This window comes from Mirounga leonina, unplaced genomic scaffold (genome assembly GCF_011800145.1).
Source record: "Mirounga leonina isolate KUSES-001 unplaced genomic scaffold, KU_Mleo_1.0 Mir_150, whole genome shotgun sequence".
Classification (NCBI taxonomy): Eukaryota; Metazoa; Chordata; class Mammalia; order Carnivora; family Phocidae; genus Mirounga; species Mirounga leonina.
The window spans coordinates 251,744-271,589 of record NW_023270374.1 but is presented as its reverse complement, the minus strand read 5'-3'; the positions used below and the strand labels follow the sequence as shown (position 1 = coordinate 271,589).

The 19,846-nt window shown below is 50.8% G+C and overlaps 1 protein-coding gene across 1 annotated transcript in view; it reads right to left on the bottom strand.

The window, feature by feature from the left end:
• Window positions 1-19,846, bottom strand: part of NINL (ninein like) — a 90,786-nt gene that overhangs the window by 47,631 nt on the left and 23,309 nt on the right. Inside the window, exons 7-13 of the mRNA XM_035005712.1 lie at window positions 19,557-19,709; window positions 16,619-16,789; window positions 12,710-12,846; window positions 11,247-11,387; window positions 5,940-6,114; window positions 4,740-4,850; window positions 4,035-4,115 (exon numbers count right to left, since the gene is read on the bottom strand). Coding sequence (XP_034861603.1) covers window positions 4,035-4,115; window positions 4,740-4,850; window positions 5,940-6,114; window positions 11,247-11,387; window positions 12,710-12,846; window positions 16,619-16,789; window positions 19,557-19,709 — 969 coding nt within the window. The remainder of the gene's footprint in view (window positions 1-4,034; window positions 4,116-4,739; window positions 4,851-5,939; window positions 6,115-11,246; window positions 11,388-12,709; window positions 12,847-16,618; window positions 16,790-19,556; window positions 19,710-19,846) is intronic.

Genomic DNA, 19,846 nt, shown 5'->3' with positions numbered 1-19,846 from the left:
ATCGAGATGCGGACAGATTTAGTGTCTGGTGAGGGCTTCCTGGGTCGGAGATGTCTTTTCTTGCGTCCTTACATGGTGGGACAGATGGGGGAGCTCTCTGGGACCCCTTACGTAAAGCACGAATACCTTTCACTGGGCTCCACCCTCATGACCTAATGACTTCTCAAAGGCCCACCACATCCTAACACAGTCACATTGCAGGACTAGGCTTCAACACATGAATTTGGGGACACCCAAGCATCGCATCGGTAACTGAAAATGCAGAAAAGGAAAATGTGCATTTGGGGTTTCTGACCAAGGACACGCTCCTCCATTACAATGTCCACCTAAAGCAACAGCAGAAACATGAAACCACAGAGAACTCTGATTAACATTTTACACTCCCCTTTAACCAAAGGCAGCCTCACCAAGGAAATGGAGAGAGCTGAAGGAAATGACAAAAAGCTAAAATGACAGTTAAGTAGAAAGAGGATTTGGCAACAAGGGAAAGCATGGTTTCCTTGCTAACAAATATCCTGGTCACAAAGTACAGGGAAACACCAAGCAGTGACTTTGGAAAGGCTGGATGATGCCCTGCGGGGAAGGCTGAAGGTTGTCTCTACCTCCGGAGACTGACTAAAAACACCGTCAGCCCAGAGGCAGTGATGCTCCAGTAGCAAAGAGCAGAGAAGCAGGACTCCTCTGGCTCACGGGAGAATTCCAAGGGTCAGCTGATAGGTATGGAGTGGGTGCTGGGCTTGGGAAAGCATCATTTGGCAATCACTGTGGTAAAGACTGAAGTGGACACTAAATCCGGGGAAAATTCTGATGAAGAGCAGGATGTTTATGTGGTCTTTACGTGTCTCCCCACTGACTGATCATTAGTTGCACTGGAGGAAAAAAAAAAAAGCCCAGTAATTATACAGTGGGGAAATTAGGTAACACCTTGACCAGGTGATCAAAAATTAACATCACCTATGCTATCCCGCTGAGAACACCTAATCTCAATTTAATCCAAAGGAAATATCAGAAAAAGACAAAATAAGAATGTTTAAAGATATCACTTTAAAAATACCCACGTCAGGGGTGCCTGGGTGGCTCAGCTGTTAAGTGTCTGCCTTTGGCTCAGGTCATGATCCCAGGGTCCTGGGATCGAGCCCCGCATCTGGCTCCCTGCTCTGAGGGCAGCCTGCTTCTCCCTCTCCCACTCCCCCTGCTTGTGTTCCCTCTCTCTCTGTGTCTCTCTGTCAAATAAATAAATACAATCTTAAAAATAAATAAAAATAAAAATAAATTAAATTAAAAAATAAAAATACCCATGTCAGAGACAAAATCTGTAGGAAAGTGCTGTAGACTGGATGTGCCTTCCCTCCACCCCCAATTGGCAGGTTAAATCCTCACACCCAAGGAGAAGATTTTGAAGGCGTTGCGGGGGAGTGGGGCTTTGGGAGATAATCAGGTCATGAGGGCGGAGCCTCATGAATGGGATCAGTGCCCTTGTGTTAGAGACCCCAGAGAGCTCCCTTGAAGGCAGCTTTCAGTCTGTCCCAGGAAAAGAGCTGTCACCAGACACTGGGCTGGGCCTGACCCCCAGGGCTCAGGAAATTTCTAGTAGAAGCTTCTGCCTAACTGTCCATCTTACCTTTTAGGAACTAAACTCCTAAAGCCTTCTGCCTCGCTGTCAATCTTACCTTTTAGAAACAAACTAATAAACTGCTGGAAAGGAAAAAGCAGCATCTGAGGAGGCCCAACTACAGATGAATCAGAAAGTGCCAGAAGTGACCCATAGTTACCTCAGCCTCATTATAATGTGAAAATCCCCCTCTGAATATTCATCCCAAGCCCTAGTAAAAGGAGCCTGCTTTCCCTTGTTTGGCTGTGTTTTAATTACTCCCAACCATCTCCCTGTTACTACAAATAAAGTGATCTTGTGAGGCAGCTCCACTGGGGTAGTCTCTGTAATTCACTACTTGGGTTCGAGAACTGTGGGAACGAAATCTCTTGTGGCTCCAGTCTATGTCGTTTCTGTTACAGCGGCCTGAATGGTCTAAAACAGAATGTTTCATGACAACTAAAGGCAGCATCTGACCCTATGCTGGATCCTGTACTGCAGGGGGAAAGGCTCTAAAGAACACTGTTAAGTTAACTAACAAAACTGAAATACGACCAACAGGTTAAAGTATTGTCTCAGCGGGAATCATGAAGTTACTAAGTGTGCCACAGTTAGGCAGAATGGGAAGCGGGGTCTTCAGGAAGGAAAGCCCAGACTTCTGGCTTTTGCACATTTCTGTAGTGTAAGTAACTCCCACCATAGCTGATTTCAAGCTATCAAAGATTTAACAAGAAGCTGGCAAAACTCCTGAGCACTAAACAATCAACTCTAGTGCACCTGCACACCTCTGCAAGGTAGGAGGACTAAGCCTGTTCTTCGGAAATGCGCACTGACCTGCTGAGGGGTGGAGTGGCCCCATGATGCATGTCAATCCCTCTCAGATGTTCAGAAAATCACTGTGTGATTTTCCACACACAGCACACAAGTGAGCAAGTATGCAATGAGCACACAGAGTAAGATGTAAACAACAGGTGAATATGGGCAAAGGGCATCCAGGTGTCCCTGCCACTGTTTTTACTTTTGTAACTTCATGTATTAGAAACTATTTTCCAATAAAAAGTTTTTTTTTAATGCACTAAATGTAAGTTTGAAACAACCAAAAATAGTAAAAAAATGGAAAGACCAATTTCTAAATAAATGGATTAACTAACACTAATATGTACAATATTTCTGATGTTTCAAAAAATCAAATTTGAAGAAGCAGAAGTGAAATGATAACAGTTCTTTAAGTAACGGAGTCCTGTGAGAGAAAGATGGGGTTTATGCGTGTTTGAAAGATCCAGTGCACTAAAGTAATGTATTAGTTGATGGTTAGTTACAGGCTCTAAATCAAGGCAACAAGCTTAAAGTGAGGGAGGAAACATGACATGTCACTGCAATCCAACCATCACGACAGACCCCCAACCCCAACCCAGCATATGCCCAGGAGGAGGTTCAGGAGGAGGGTGCCACAGCTGACCACACACAGGATTTTCAGAAGGGCACCCTGGTAGTCAGGGTTTGGAGTGGAGGAAAGAGCAGGGGGCAGGAAGCAGTAGGTCACATTACACTCCAGAACAGCATGCACTCACCTTTATCCTCTGGTGTTGCAACGTGCAGCAGGAACAAAGTCAATTCTGACTTTAATTTGGAGGGAAATCATTAAGAAGTGAATTGGCAATAGACCCTTAATATCACACAATAATGTTTTAGCTGTTGGGATCCTGGGTAATTTTAAGAGTGTAACAGGGTCATGATATGTTTCAGCACCACTGACGTGGTTCATCACCTAGGCCTTGCTCTGTGGTGTCTCTAACTGAATGGATGATCCCTGGTAGGTGTGGCTACCTGCATGGTGCCTTCAAACACTGAGGGGGGCTTCAGAGCTGGTGCCAGTCTCGCACCCTTGGCCTGCCCTGGTGGGGCTGAGCACGGGCACCACGTAGGCAAGTTGGGTCCCCTCTCCTTATGGAACATGAGACTTGGAGGTCCCGTCAGTAGAACACAGGCCGAGATCAGAAGCTCCACCTGCTCTGCTCATACAAGGATGCTCCTGCTGACCTTCTACCATTCATGTGGAGGCCAGGAATGTGGCCCGCCATGAATGACAGGCTGCTCCTAGGCAGGAAGGCGAAGTACAAGGCCTGCACACCACTATCCAGGTCTAAACCAGTCAGACCCTGATGACCTGCACCACCCACCGTCTCATGGGCTCCATACCCTGTTCTTAGCAGGCATGGCTACAAGAGGGCTACATGGCCTTCTGGCACCAGGCAGTCTCTGGAAGGCCAAGCTCTTAGTACCCTCCCCCGCACCATCGCTCTTGCTGCAAAGTGGGCTGGGGGTGTGTGGGGCAGGGGTGCATGAGGGCTCCATGCACCAAAGACAAGAGCAATGGTCCCAGGGCAGGACAAAGGCAATGTGATGGCTCAGGATGGCAAAGGGGGTTGGGCGGGGCACGTACCCGGCACTTGAGCTCATACTCCTTTAAGACCTCCTCGAACCGCTCCTCCTGGGCCAGGAGCTCTGTGCTCTGTGGCTCCAGCTAAAAGTCAGACCCACACAGGAAAATGACAGACAGGACCTCAGGCCAGGTAGAATGTGTGCTATCACCCTCTCATGCTCCTCCCACTAGGCTCAGCATCTCCAAGTATAGCCTTCCATCCCCCCTCCTCCTCCTCCTCCTCCTCCTCCCTCCTCTCGTTTAAAAGATCTCAAGGCAAAAGGATGCTCTGAATTTATGGAAGGTGGTCATACTCCCAACTGGAGCCTGGGGTGCATTCCTGCCTCAGCTGCCTGGGACACCCCCTGCCTGGACTTCTCTGTGCAGCACTTCTCCTCCCCTTCTTTACTCTAGGTGAAGGGTAGGGCCAGATGGGGGCACCTCATGATGGACATGGAGCTCTCCTCTGTGCCCCTCACCACTGAGAACCCATCACGGGGGTCTGTGCAGATGGCACTGTCACTAAATGTTCAGCAGGCATGGTGTCACCAGGGTGTACCAGTACCCCTGCACTGGCACAAAGAGGAAGGAAACAGAAGGAAAGTTTCTCTCCATTCTAGAATTATAGTAGGAAACAACTGAATTCACTCACCTATGTATTCTTTCTCAAGTCCCTGACACTTTTTACCCAGGACCCAGAGACTCAGAATCAGCAAAAGGACTTGCCTTGTCCTTCAACACAAACTCCAGGTCATTCTGCAGTTTCAAGACCAGCTTCTCTGATTCCGAAAGCTTTTCCACAACTTCAATAATCTCCCTCTGTAATCGACTGTTTTCCTACAAGACACAAACCAGCAGTTTGCCAGGCTTTGGGGGTGAAGAACAGAGCTGTGGGCAGCCTATCTCCCCTCTGCGTCAGAGATTTATTCCCAGCAGCACTCACAATCAAGGAAGAAACCTGCAAATGCAACGTGACTGGTGCTCACTGCCTTGGCACCTGCAGGGGGGTCTGTGCTGGGGACCAACCCACAGAGCCCCTCACCAGTGCTTGTTGCTCTCCCCACTGCCCCTTCTTCTCCTGGCCTGAATGCTCAAGAAGACCATGAGTAACACAAGAGGCTGGGGGCAATTCTTTCTGAGCTGTTGTCTAAACGAGGTATTGGAAACTGCACCCTCACAGCTCAGATGTCCCCCAGGGGAGGAAGGCCGTGCCCATTGACACAGGAAACAGTTCGGGCAAGGACACAGCTTCTCCCCCAGGGAGACAGAGACCAGGCAGATGTGGAAAGAATCTGCAGGCTCTGCGTTAGGAGAGCAGGAGGAAGGCAGGAGCACAGGAGGGACCAGGGGACATGGGGACAGGGGACACCTCACTGGATAGAACCAAATGTAGGGTGGCTGTGGGTCTCAGGACATTCACCAAAGCCCAGAAAACCCCGTTTGCTTCAGGCTACACACCCAGGACTCCAGCAGGGTGGGCTTTAGGTTTTGGTCTTTTGCTGACCCCACAGATGTTCTGGTCTCCGGTGGCGGGGGGAGGGGGATGCGGTGCAGCAAAGCTGGCTGCTGCTGACCCTCTCTGACCACTGTCCCCCTGAGCCAGAGCAGAGAGTAAGAGCCCCACAGGTCTCAACCTGTCCTGCTGGCCCCATGACCAGAGAGAAGGCAGGGGCAATGCCTCTTGTGGAAAAGCCAGGACCCCTTCTGCTTTGGCTGAGAAATGTGCCATCTCTGTGGCTGCAGCCAACGTTCCTCAGTTGGAAATTCCAGGTGTTTCCCTACCATGGAAATGTAAACTTTAAGATTCCTAGGAGGTATTCAGTCCCTGACTAGGAAAATGTGGGGTGAGGGGGGATGAACCCTCAGGCGACCTCCATTCTGTCATTCAGGGCAGGATGACCTGGGGAGACACTGCTCCCCACCTACCTTCAGGGCGAGGGTCAATTTTTCCTGGAGGCTGACCTCCTCGGCCCGAAGGCGCTCCAGGTCCTTCTCCAGCACAGCCCTCTGCTTGCAGGTCTGCTCCCAGAACAGTTCACGCTCCCTCTCCACCTCGGACCGCAAGAGGCTCAGCCTTTCCCGGTACCCCTGCTCCAGGTGTCTGCAAGGCACACACACGATATGTCATGGTGGGTCCCAAGGGGCCCCCAGGCCCATACTGACCCCCGCCTCTCCAGGGATATCTCCTGGGCAACATAGCCTTTCTTTCCTGGAACCTTCCTGCCCGTAGCACTTGGCCACACTGTCTGGGACTCAACTGTTCTTGCTCGACAGATGGGGTCAGTGAACCTCAGCTAAACTGCACATGCTGTAAGGGCACGGGCCCTCCTTTAAAGCCCCCCTACCCAGGACCTGATGGTGGATGCCCCCCCTCCCCCGAGGGCTAGGGGAGGTGACAAGGGAAACCAGCAGGTCCCTGGAGCCTCTGGAGTGAGCTAGCCAATGCTCTCTGTGGGTAGACCTCTCTGATGCCCTCTGCCTTTCGGCCACCTCTCACACCAGGGCAGCCTGGATAACCAAATGTGTACCGAAGTAAGCCTCTCATGCAGGACCCAGGCAACATAAAACTTGCGGACAGTGAATCCCAAAGCAATCAGAGGAGAAGGTAGGAGGAGGCATTTTCCCCTCTCAGTTTCTGCCTTTTCTTTCCTAAGAACCATTTCTATCAGCGGAAAAAAGTGCCAAATGTTAGTTTTATTTATTTTTTTAAGATTTTATTTATTTGAGAGAGAGAGTGGCGCACACGCAAGAACAGGGGGAGGGGCAGAGGGAGAGGGAGAAACAGACTCGCTGCCGAGCGGGTAGCCTGACACGGGGCTCAATCCCAGGACTCCAGGATCACGACTTGAGCCGAAGGCAGATGCCCAACCGACTGAGCCACCCAGGCGCCCCCAAATCTTAGTTTTATCACTGAAACAGTTGTTTAGCAAGATTTCTAAAACCAAGTCCATCTAGACTGAAGATGAGTGAAACTCTTAACTTCATTCAGCAGAGAGCTTGGTAATGTTAATAACTCAGCAGAGAACACCAGGGGTTTGCCCTCAGGCCCCTCCAGACAGTCTAGACTTTCTCATTTCAGAACTTGAAGGAAAGAACACCCAGCAGGAAAGGAGATGGAGAAAGGGCAGCTGTTACTTAGGGGAAAAGAATAAGACAAATCTACCTAATGTAACACTCCACAAACCTTTGGGGTAGTTTTAATTTGATCATATCACTCCATTCTTTAAAAACTTTAGAAATATCCAACAAAAGAAAAATGGACAAATAAAATATGGCAGATGCACATAATGGGATGCTCTGCAGTCATCTCAAAAGCATATATGATATGATATCATTTTGTAAATAATTATGTGCATGGAAAAAAGAAGTGAAGGACATAAACGTCAGAAGTGATAACCTCTGGGTGAAATTTCTGCTTTTATTTTTACTTTTACTTGTATTTTCTACAATGTACATGTATCATTTATTACTCTTCTAATAAAAAAACCTAATGCAGCCATAACAGCTATTTCTAGAAACTCCTGATAATGCTCCATTACTCATGGGGCAAAATCCTAACTCACAGGGCCTTCATGGAGTCCTTGACCAGATCCTCAGACCAAGATAAGGCTTTCAAGTTCGTGATTCTCTGACCCCAGGAAAGACATCATAAAATTCTTCCCATGTGCTTGGGAGAGAATCAAGCCTAACATGCCGTGACTGAAGCAAATCAGTTTTCAGTTACTTAAACTGATCATCTAAAATCAACTTACATTTAGCTCTTGGACATAATTCTCTAAAAAGTTTTCTCCCTTGAACAACATTAACCAAGGGCTGGCAGGTGACAGTGCAGGGCAGATGGAAAGATCATGTGGGAATCGGGCTGCTCCAGAGTATAGACAGGCCCCTGTGGGCCCCTCCTGCCCCACAGTCCCCATGAGGCTGCGACCCAAGGTCTCAGTGGCACCAGAATCAGTCCTGCTCCTGCTCAGGGGGTGATCTCAAGCCTCTGACGTCAGTGGTGAGTCTAACAACAGACCCATGCTGTTAGAAGGGCCATAAGGAGGTGGGGGAGGCACTGAGAAAGGAAAAAGTGTGTCAGCAATCCCTCTGTTGTCTTCTTCCAAGGTTCCTTCAGTTCCTAATTTTTAATGAGAGTCTCACTCTGTGGAAACCCACGCTGACCTCACACCCTGTTTTGTGAGGTCAGGGAGCTAAGGAGACTGTCAGGTGAGCAAAATCATACATTGGCAGCTGCAAGAGCCAGCCAGTTAAACATTCTAATTCCACCCACAGGAACTTGCTCAGTAAGAAGCGCTCAACAGGGAGGCTTTACCGCTGGATGCTACAAGGGAATCAGTTGAATAGAGACTGTTGATTGCTGTCAGGAGCAGAAACAAAATGCAGTTATTTCTTAACTAAATGCTCCTTTGTGATAAACACCGCCGCCCATGTTCCACACTGAGATAAGGGGGGCTAAGCAAGGCCACAGCCAACGCATCCATGCAGAAGTCAAGGTGTCATGGCTGGACTCCCGACCCGGGCTCCACAGCCTTACTAACACCTCCTTCCAGTGAGACCATGTTTATTTATTTTCTCAGGTTTGACTGGATATTATTTCTGAAAATTTGGGGAAAGGATCCTTACTGTTTTGGTCTCCTGAACATCACCATTATCCTGTGAGAGTCTTTCATGCAGAAACGATGGAAATGAGTATGCATGTGTGCACACTTGTACACACACGCGCTCTTCCACACCACGCCCACACATGTGTTCTTCCACACCACGCTCCCCCACACATGCTCTTCCACACCACGCCCACGCACGCGCTCTTCCACACCACGCTCCCCCACGCATGCTCTTCCACACTATGCCCACACACAGATGCACTCTTCCACACTATGCCCTTGACGCCATCCCTTGCATACTTCTTCTCCACACCAGGCAGAGGTAGGTGTGGACTTCCACTGGTGAGCAGACCAGGATCTCAGCCTCCTGCATCTGGCCTTCCCCAGCCTCCCCAGGAAGGAAAGGGTATCCCAGGCCTTTGGGATTCCAGAGGCCTGTGGACTCAGATGTGTGGCCCTGCTTGGCCCAGAGCATGTTCCCCCCACAGACCAGTAGGGACAGCCAGTACCTTCCTTGGAACCCCTAGTACACGGGTCCTATGGGAGGGTGAGCCAGTGGGACCCTCATGTGCTGACTTAGGATGGCAGTATGTGATTCCAGGTGAGCCGAGCCTGGGAAGTGACAAGCTTTCTACCCTTCAGTGCTCCTCCTGCCTAATGGTCTGTTTTCTTACACTCAATACACAGCAGGCCAGGGCCTCATGCTCTCTTATCTCAAAGACAGCATAAGACAAGGAGACAGGAGACCTGGCTTCAACTTTTAGTCCACACTGTGATTGTGGGCAAGCTACTACACTGCTGTAGGCCTCAGTTTCTTTAGCTGAAAAATGCGGCAAAAATGGCCTATGGGGTAACTGTGGCTGGTGAGTCACACCCAGTGTGGCTGGTGTGCCCACCCAATGCACAACAGGAGCACAACACAGCACAGTTTCACAGGCTGGAATAGGCTCCTTCCTCTATAGAGGGCCAACCGGCTCCTCAACCTCCAGACCTCCGGCTGCACAGTGAAGGCGCCCAGTATCTCTGGTGAAGATGAAACGGGCTCTTGGTCTTCAACCCTACTGTTCAGTTGGACACAATCAACTGGTCCTGTGTGACCATGAAACCCCCCCCCAATCCGCTATGGCCATGTTGCGAACCTCGGAGCCCCAGGAAAGCTGGCTGCACCCCCGGGTGCCTCCAATCCCTCCCGCTGTGAGCCATGAGGGTGAGGGCTTTGTAACTGTGACCGTGACAGTCCCCACACATGGCAGGAACAGGCCTTTTTTGGGATGGTGCTCAGAAGCCTGCAGTAAGGTAGATGGGGGCAGGTAAAAGGTCCTGTGAAGGCCCGTACACTGCCCACCCAGGGCCTTGTATGCGGGGACTTCATGTACGTCATGCCACAATATCTGCAAACACTGCCGGCGGGGCTGGTGTGAGGGAAGTGTTTCCTTCAAATGCTACAACCACACAAGACAGTGAGAGGCAACATCCCAGAGGTACAGGAATGAGATGGCTGGTCACAAGCTCTCAGACATGTGCTCGCTGAAGCCATGTACGCCACCTGAGTTCTTGCTTCTCTTTGTCATACATTTCATGGAGGCCCATGCTCAGCTAACCCATAGGCATGAGATACCAAACCCCGCTGAGGGCTCAAACACACTGACTGGTACCCTCCCATGCAGAGGACGGTCTGTCACCATTCCCACTTCACAGATGAGGAATCTCAGGGACTCCGTCCACCCACGATCACAGCAACGGCTGGTGAGGGAGAATGAGGTGGGGAGGCTGGTAGCCTCCCTGTGCCCCCATTACCACCACTACTGAGAGCTGAGTACAGCACACTGGTTTTTCCACAGTGCACACCCTTTGCTATCCTTGAGGGGACACCTCCAGGTGACAAAAGCTTCCAGAAGGTGAATAACCAGCTCAGCTGTGCCAGCTAGGGAAGCCTAGCATAGACTGTTTCCCACAGGGGGGTGAAAAGCCCCTCCTCTGCTTGCCCCAACCTGGGAGATCCTCAGGGGCTGGATTTCTTCACATTTTGGTTAATAAACCACAGAGGTGGGTTTTGTGTCCATAAAAGGTCAGAAGTCCTTCCCTCTGGTCTGTCCAGCCACCAACCCCACCAATGGAGCAGACCATTCCATTGTACCTCACAATGCCTGGAGTCAGGTTTCGGACTCTGGGCTCCTTCTACCATGTCAGGCTCCTTTCATCAGGCTCCAAAATCATTCACCAGTCCTCTTTCAAAACATTCATCCATGTCACTAGCCATAGGCACACACAGAAGACTCAGGTTAAGTAGGACAGACCCCATAAATAAAGTAGAAAATAGGAATTTTCCCTGTAGCCCACAGGCACACTAGCTGGATGCCCCTGCACATGTCCCATCATAAAGAGCAAGGCTGCTTTTTTAAATGCACCCCTCTTCTTTCAAGAAAGGACATCCCCAGAGGTGAACCTTCTAGATTTCTACTGGCTCAGGTGAAACAGGAGGGCCTCAGCTCCACCATGTTCATGACCATGGCCTCACCTAGTGGCAGCCCCACATCCACCACCCACCGGTGGCCAGGGTTGGAAAATCACTGCCCAGCTGCTAAGGAGCTGCAGTTCTGGGTTTGGTTATGACCACAAGACCTACTGGATCTTCTTCTCCGTGAGTTGCTCTAGGGCAGAGTGACAGTCATCCATCTCTTGCACAAACTCCAGGTTCCTCTTCTCGGCTTTCTCCAGGTCCTGCCTCGCCTTGTCTCGTTCCCTTGCCATCTGCTCCACTTGCCCCCTGCCACAGGAAGGAGACAGGTTCAGATGGGGACACCTGCGCTGGGCCCAGCAAGCCCTGTGTCTGCATGAATGATTAACTGGGCGCTGAGCATGGGCAGTGCTGTGCTCTGACCTCACTGCCACCACCAACCATCTCTTAGAAGTGGTTTCCAGAACTACTATGCCCTTTTTACAGATGCACATACTGAGAGAGAGGCTAAATGACCTGTCAAGGAAGACTTCTAGAAAGTTTCTGAACCAAGGAAGTCTGAGCCTAGAGCCTTACGGCGTGCCACACCTCCAGATGGCCCAGAACAGGTGAGAATTTACCCATGCCCCCTTCTGTCTCCTCTCCTAGGGATCCCCATCACCAAATCCGGGACTAGATACATGACGGAGAGAAGGCTGACCACCCATCATCCTGCCTTGGTCACACCCCGACACCTGCAGCCTGACATCTAGGTGAGTCACCCAGAGCAGGCCCCACCTACAGCTCTGCACTCACCCCTGGCACCTGCCACTCTGGTGACCGTTTCTCCCCCTGAAGGAGCATGGAGATTTTCTCCCTCTACCCTCCCAAGGCACAGTCTTTCTGTGGTCCTATTTGCAGAGCTGCCTGAGGTCAGAAAGCTCACCTGTCAGCACCTAATGGGATGCAAAGTCTTGAGGAGAGAAATCATGATTTCTTTTCTGCAGCTTTGGAACATCAATAAACACAAAAATGATCTTTACACCAATCTGCTGTCCCGATGGCCTGAATACTCTGCTAATCGAAAGCTGAACCCAACTAAAATGGAACGCATTCTCGGCCCCCATCACTTTGCTCTTGGTGACCATGTTGAGGAACACTTTGTTCTCTCCTGCCAGCCGCCCCAGCTCAGGAGCCCTCTGCCTGCTCTTGGAACACATCCCTGCCAACTGGAGGATTTCTGCCTCTGCACCCAAGAGTTCAAGTATCAGCAGGATGAGTGTCAGGTTCAGATGCCCCCTTGGAACCTTCCTAAAAGGGGCTAAGGGAGGACCTTGACATCAGTTTCTAAGCTGCTCAAGGCCAGTGACCCTGAAATTTTGTGGCTGTAAAAGCCCAAGCAGCAAGCCCCCCTCACATCACACACAGGGATGTCACTCGAGGCACAGGGAGTGCTTAGCTCTTTCCTGTCCCCCCAAAAGTGCCCATTTCTAAAGGAGAGCCAGTGGGAAAGGTGGTGTCAAGCCCCCTGCCCCCTGGGACTGGCTTGGGATGGACAAGGGCAGGATGCCCATTTCCCAGGACTGCCCCCCACCCAGCAGCCTGGCCAGCTGTACCCACCTCCCCACCACCCAACCGCACTGGGCTCTTACTGGCGGAAGCTCAGCTCCTGGCGGTAGCAGGCCAAGGCCGCTTGCTGAGTGGCACCACCAACCATCATGAGCTCGTTCTCAAGGGCCCAGGTCAGCTCCAAAAGGTTCACCTTCTCGTCCACACTGAAGTCGAGACTCTGGAAATAGCAAAGCCCGTTGGGCAGGAAAGGATGTGTGGCTTCTCCAAACACTTCCTGGCTTTCCTAAGAACAGGCGAGGCCCAGATCTGCACTGCACCTGCCAACTTTTCTGTCTGTAAAGTCTCTGCCTCTGTCCCCACTCATCTTATGGATATGGATGTGACCCAGGCTGGACAGAGACCCTCTTCCTGAAAAGGTAACTGACACAAAAGGGCATGTCCCAAGCAGAGGATGTCAGGGGGATTGATAGGAGGCCGGGGGAGAGGCCTTTCTCCCTGTGAGATAATGTGCTGTATGGACCCTGCTGGCCCTGGAAGCTGCATGAGGAGACCTGGCCTGAGCTCAGTGCCACCAAGAAGCAAGCAGAGGAGATGGAAGAGAGCCCTGACAACACCCCTGGGATAATTTCTTCCAAGTTCCTGCCCAGGTGAGCCCCTAACTCTGCTTAAGCCATTTAGAGTTGAGTTTTTATCATCTCAAGCTAAGAGAATCTCTGTGAAATATGTGTACATGTGGGTAGTAAAATGATCTGACAGATGAGCCACGGCCCAGCACTCCATAGAGTGGAGCACTCTTTTCCCCTCAGGATTTTGAAAATAAGAGAATAAAACAATTTATATGTATTGCACCACGTAATAATAAACCATACCCGTATACCCCTCTGCTCAACTGACAATAACAACACTTGCTGCGTTTGCTTTTTTTGTGTTGTATTCTTGACCCCTGCTTCTTTCTATGACATCACAAAATCAGTTATGCCCCAGTCCAGAGGCAGGTACTGTGTCAGGGCCTATAGAGAAAGAGCCACAGCACTCCCAGATCACACATGGGAATGAGGCATACTCCCTTTTTTAACTTATACAATGGAGACTTGATTTTCCACTACTCCCCCACCTCCCATAGCACTTCTGAAGAGAAATGACGTCAGGGTGAAGCGTATGGAGTAACTGGGAAGCTCAAGCTGTTATTCCTTAAGTACAGATGGCCCAGCAAATCATGTACCACACAGAGGGCACAGCAGCAGCTTCCCGATCAAGAAGAAAGGAGTCATCAAAAACCACATGGCGTGGGTAGGAGCCAGCCTCCAAGACAGCCCCGTGCCCCTTGGCTCCTGGCATCCATACCCAGGTCCTCCCCTCCCATGTTGAGCGGAGCCAGCCCATGTGACCCACAGGGTACTGAGGTGACAGCGTAGGGCTTCCAAGGCTGGGGTGTGGAAGACACATGCCTCCTCCCCACTCTCTCTGAGATGGTGCTCCAGGGAAGCCACTGCCCAGTTTTGAGGAAGCTCAAGCAGCCCAAGGAAGGGGCCATGTGCAAGAAATGGAGGCCCTCCTACTATAGCAAGCATCAACCTGCCAGCTTGGACGTGGCAGCTCAGCCCCAGTCAGGCCCTCACAAGGCCTCTGACCAACCTCAGGGGAGACCCTGGGCTAGAACCACCCACTACACAGTTCCTAAATTCCTGACCCACAGAAGCTGCTCCAGACGAGAACCATCACTGTGTGTAATTCAATGGTGATTTGTTGAGGAGGGACAGATAACCAATCCTCGGCCTCCTCACAGAGCATTCTCAAGGGCCTAGATAAGAAGCACCCTGAAATGGCCAGGGGTCTTGAGAAGCTGGGTACGTCCAGGCAGAGGGCTCACCCAGCTGGGTGCTTCCTTCTCAACAGAAAGGCCTTTCTTTTTTAGTCACAATGTGCTTGGTGCTCTTGGCAGGGCAGCAGCCTGTGGTCCTGACCACCAATGTCACAGGTAAGCAGTTTCTAAGAGTGTCACGGGCAGGAAGGGGCCTGACTCGGCATGCCAGGACCACTTGCCCCACTTGCTGGTGCTCCTGCCCTGGCTTTGTGTGCACAGGCAGCCACCCCATCCGTCACATGAGACAGAAACACCTTCCAGGCCATGCGAGGAGTAAATAACAATCACAAATTTCACAGGTCCTTGCTTGGTGCCAAGTGCTGAGAATTCAGTAAACACCTCTGCCTTTCAACAAAATGGAAGCAAACTCAGAATGCAACTGGTAAATTATAAATTGCTAAAGAACTAGAAATATCTGTGACAGCAGGAAAGCAATAAAAAGGGTAAGTTATGAAAATGTCAGAAGCAAATTTGAGATTCACCATCTGTCAGGCTATGATGGCAGCCGACCCACCTACAAATGACAGGGAATCAAGAGCATAGTTTCAGGGAGAATCCCCAAACCATGAATCCTTTTGTTCTCTACCCTCCCTGGGGGCCAATCCAGTGATTCAGGCTCAGCCTCCGGCTCCTCAGAACAGTTAGTTCTAAGGACCAGGGGCCCAGGCTCTGCCCAGGCTGCTGGGGAGCCACACTCAGCAATGGCTGAGTTTAGGTCCAGGAGGCACTGGCCCAAGGTGTCAGGAGGACCATCGTAGAGGCTGTTGCTGGACTCCTCCATGTATTGTTAGTTTGTGCTAATAGGGACATTTTGAGAGGTAATATTGACAAAGCCTATCAAGAGTTAAAATTCATAACTTCAGGAATCTGGCCTACAAAGAAATACCAGCATAGGAACAGGAAGATATATGTACATTTTAAATGCCAAGATTTAGAACAGAAAAAAAATCTACATGTACAAGAGGAAAAAGGTAACATAAATTAACAAGATATATAGTACACCGATTTTGCAAAAAAATTTTTAAAGCTGGAATATCTAAAATATATATTTCTTTTCTGTGCTGGGGAAAGGCTCTACAGAGAACTCCCACTAAGCCGTTAGGTTGCTGCTCCAGCAGAATGGGAGGAAAAACGGGGCAGGCTTTATTATTTTATAATTTTCTATAAAAGTTGACACTTTTTTTTACAACACAAAGTGAAATTTGGAAATGAAGATCAGTCCAGCTTACCACATACACTTCCACCTAGCATGTTCTTCCCTCACCCTTGTCCTGCCCCCAGAGCAAGCTCCCTCCAAACCCCAAGGGTCTGGCTGTGTCCCTGGGGGAGGTCAGACTGGCCCCCCCTGAGGACAGCCAGGCAGCGCACCTCTCCATGCCCCACCCAGTGGAGGGAGGGTCTGGGCGAGTTGGGGCTATGCAGGGAGAACAGCTTGCCCAGGCTGACGGGCAGCTCTGACGGAATTCGGGTTCACTATGGAGCTCGTCCTCAGCAAGTGGAAACACCCAGACTACTGGGTCTGTGACATCCAGTAAGAGTCTCTACCACAAGGAAGGAAATTTCCTTCCCTTGTCTGGGACCGACTACCTCATCCAGGTAAGCAGAACATCTCCAAGGCTAACAATGCACTGAAAAGAATGTCAGTATACTAAAACCTACTTTCAAATGGATTTGTTTCAGACTGTTGTTTTTCTGCTTATTTATTCTCTTTTTAAGTTAAAATCTCCTATATTTTAAAGATTTTTATTTATTTGTCAGAGGGAGAGCACATGCATAAGCAGGGGGAACAGCAGGCAGAGGGGGAAGCAGGCTCCTCGCTGAGCAAGGAGCCCAATTTGGAACTTGATCCCAGGACTCTGGGATCATGACCCAAGCCGAAGGCAGATGTTTAACCGACTGAGCCACCCAGGCATCTCAAAATCTCCTATATTTTAATAGCAAAAAATAAATAAAGCGATTCCAACAGGCCTTTCCTACATGGGGTTCTCTGTAGAGAGTTCAGGCCCTGTGCGTCTGGGATTCTCTGTCCAGCCTCCTTTGTGGGCAGAGGGCCCCAAGGTCCCCCACCGGCCCCATGCTACCTGGATGCTCTCCCGGGGCAGCTGGGAAGGGACCAGTTCCAGACCTGCAAGATCTCCCTGCCGTTCTGAATCCCCTCCTGGGCCCACAGGGCGATGAGCTGTTCAGGAAACGCAAATCCGGTGCCATCATCAATGCTGCACAAGAGATGCAGGCCTGAGCACACAGACACCAGGGACGACGTCGTGGCGGTCTGGCAGCTACCCTCCTGCAGGACCTGTGTGCAGGGAAAGCAAAGGTACCCGTGAGCACTTCGGCCTCCTGTTCATTTTTAAGATTTTTCCGACCTCAACGGCCTGTGCTCAGCCCTTCACTGTCTCGTTGAGGCCGGATAAGAACCCAGTCTCCCAGACTAGGAAACAGAGGCATGGCACCATCGCATGGTGTGCCCAAGACTGCACAGCTCTGCAGGCAACGAAGTGGAGATTTGAACCCAGGGCTCCAGACACCCAGCCCACTGCCTCCTAAAGGACCCTGGTGCCTGCTTTCCTACCGTCCACCAGAGGCCTTGCCCCGGGAACCCATCCGAGTGCCCGTGTGGCCTGACCAGTCAGCACAAGCTGCTTCGTGGGAGACATGAGCAGTTTTAACCTCTCTCCCCAATTCAGTAATGGTGTGCACCTGGCCTCTCAAAGGGAGAGCCAGAGAAGGCACCCGCCAATGCTAGAAGATCCAGCCTGTGGAAAGCAACCCAAGACAGGCTGGAAGAGAGGAGGTAGAATGGCCCAGAGTCACAGGTCTCCCCAGGCCTCAGGAACACATCTCACAGCCGACAGAATTGGGGAGTTTGGGTTTTGTTTTTTTAAGATTTATTTATTTATTAGAGAGAGAGAGAAAGAGAGAGTGCGAGCAGGGGGCAGGGGTAAGCAGACTCCCCACTGAGAGTGGAGCTGATGTGGGGCTCGATCTCATGACCCTGAGATCCAGACCTAAGCCAAAAATCAAGAGTCAGATGCTCAACTGACTGAGCCACCCAGGAGCCCCAGAACTGGGGAGTTTTAAGAATGGGAAAAAAATCTCTTGGCCAGAAAACTGACCTATTAGACTTAGGGGCTACAAGAATCCGTCAAGCACAGTTATTTTCTGTAGGGGTGCCTGGGTGGCTCAGTCAGTTAAGTGTCTGCCTTTGGCTCAGATCATGATCCCAGCATCCTGGGATCAAGCCCCGCATTGGGCTCCCTGCTCAGCGGGGAGTCTGCTTCCCCCCTCTTCCTTTGCCCACTCCCTCCCGCCTGCCACTCATTCTCTCTCTCAAATAAATGAATAAAATCTTTAAAAAAAAATTAAGAAGAAAAAAGATTTTCTGCCCCAGGCAGAACAAGCATTTGCTGTCTGGGGCCACAGGAATTAGGAGCAGCTGCTCCTTTCTGGCAGCCAGGGTTCTTGCCACACTCCCAGGGCTCCCCTCCTTGTTGGCCTCCTCTCAACCCCCCTCACAGGAGTCTCTTGCTATTACCAAACATTCCAAGTTTGTCTCATTGCCTGAAACACTTTCCCCCAACACTTCCATGGCTGTGCTTTCCAGGGCTCTGCTCTGACGGCCCCTCCCAGCCCCCACGTCCTCTCCCCACACTCAGTCCTCAGCAGGTGCTCATAGGCCCACATGCCCTCATCTGTTCTCAGCTGTGTTCCTACCTCTCCATAAACACTTAACTCAGGAATTGGGTGCTCACTAAGTTGTGCTAGGTACTTTACAGCCCTACAAAGTAGGCATTTGACCCGGTTTACAAAAGGGGAGATGGTAGCTCAAAATAGTTGGGAACGTGGCCATGGCCGTGTGGAAAAGCTCAGATACCTAAATGCACCCTGACCACCCTTATCTCCCTCCCACCTGTTTCCTTTGTGCGGACTGTGAGCTTGAGGACAGGTGCATCGTGGCCTAACAGGAGAAGATGGGGGCTGGGCCACATACCTGAGGCCCAGCAGCACCATGCCACGCCAGAGCCCATATACACAGGATGCAATGCCCTCCACCCGCAGCCGTGTTGGCTCAGGGCACTTCCTGGGCAGTCAGGGCTTCCCTGGGCCCCTGCCTCTGATTAGAGTTGGGTCCTGCCTGGCCTCATGCCTGTGCCCAACGGCTCAGAGCCCTGTCCACTGTGCCTCCTCATTGGGACACAGGAACAGGGGCAGCTCCACCACAGAGGAGGCACCTTCCTTCCACTGGCTCTAAGCATGACCCAGTGGGACTTCATTGTGGCCTCTGACCTTACATGGTCTGACACTTTCCTTTAATGCTCCTAGTTTCTTCTCTGTCCATTCTCATCAGGTTCAGATTCAGAAACTGGACTCTCAGATTACCCCGCCTAGCAGAGAACGTTACTGGTCCTGCACCACCCATAGTGCACGGTGGGATTAGCCACGTCAGCAAGACTCTTCAGAGAACCATGTCCTGTGGTGGAAGAGGGAGGTTTTGCTGTCCTGGGCTGGAGTAAAACCAAATGCTAAGCCAATGGTCACCAAACCAGATCACAATTTAAATAACTGCTTTAAATCTGCTCTCCTCCATCTGCAGAGACCTGGTATTTGTATGAGAGAGAAGATTTAGGAATACAGGACAGGGAGAGCATAGGGTAGAGTACCTGGAGAGCTACTCCTAGGGAAGATCTGGAATGCTCTCACTGCACCGCAACAGGGAGGAGAGAAGGAGCTCTCCTCCTGGAAGGCAGCCTATCCCACAACCAAGGAACTGCCATGTAATCCTCATAAAATCCCCAGGAGGCAGGCACCCATTTTACATATGAAGAGCCTGAGGCTCAGAGAAGGCAAGTAACTCTATCAGGGACACACAGCTAGGGAGGGGCAATGCCAGATCAGCCCCAAGACCTGTGTGGTTCTAGAATCTAAGTCACGTGGCCTCCCACTTACACACACACATGTACATACCCCACCCCACCCCCAACTTCCAGGTCTGTGAAGATGCTGAAGGCCAGAGAGTGACAGCAGTTACTGCTGTGGTTCAAGGCTCAATCATCCCATTTTACCTGGTAATGAGACCAGGACATGCTCGGTTTGACAGGAGTGGAAGATTCTGGAAGTGAAGTGGGCCCATGATTGAATAGGCCAAGCTGGAATTCCTCAAGACTCACTCTGCCGTCTCCATCTTGATCCAGTTTGTTAAACAGATCCTCCAGTTCCTAGACAAAAGCCGCCATACCTGTGCTGAGGCCACCACCACCCAGGCCTTCCCTCCCCATGCTGGGCAGTCTGCTCATCCTTACCAAATTCAAACTGTCTGGGACACACCTGACCTCCCTTGGCTCTGGCCTGACAT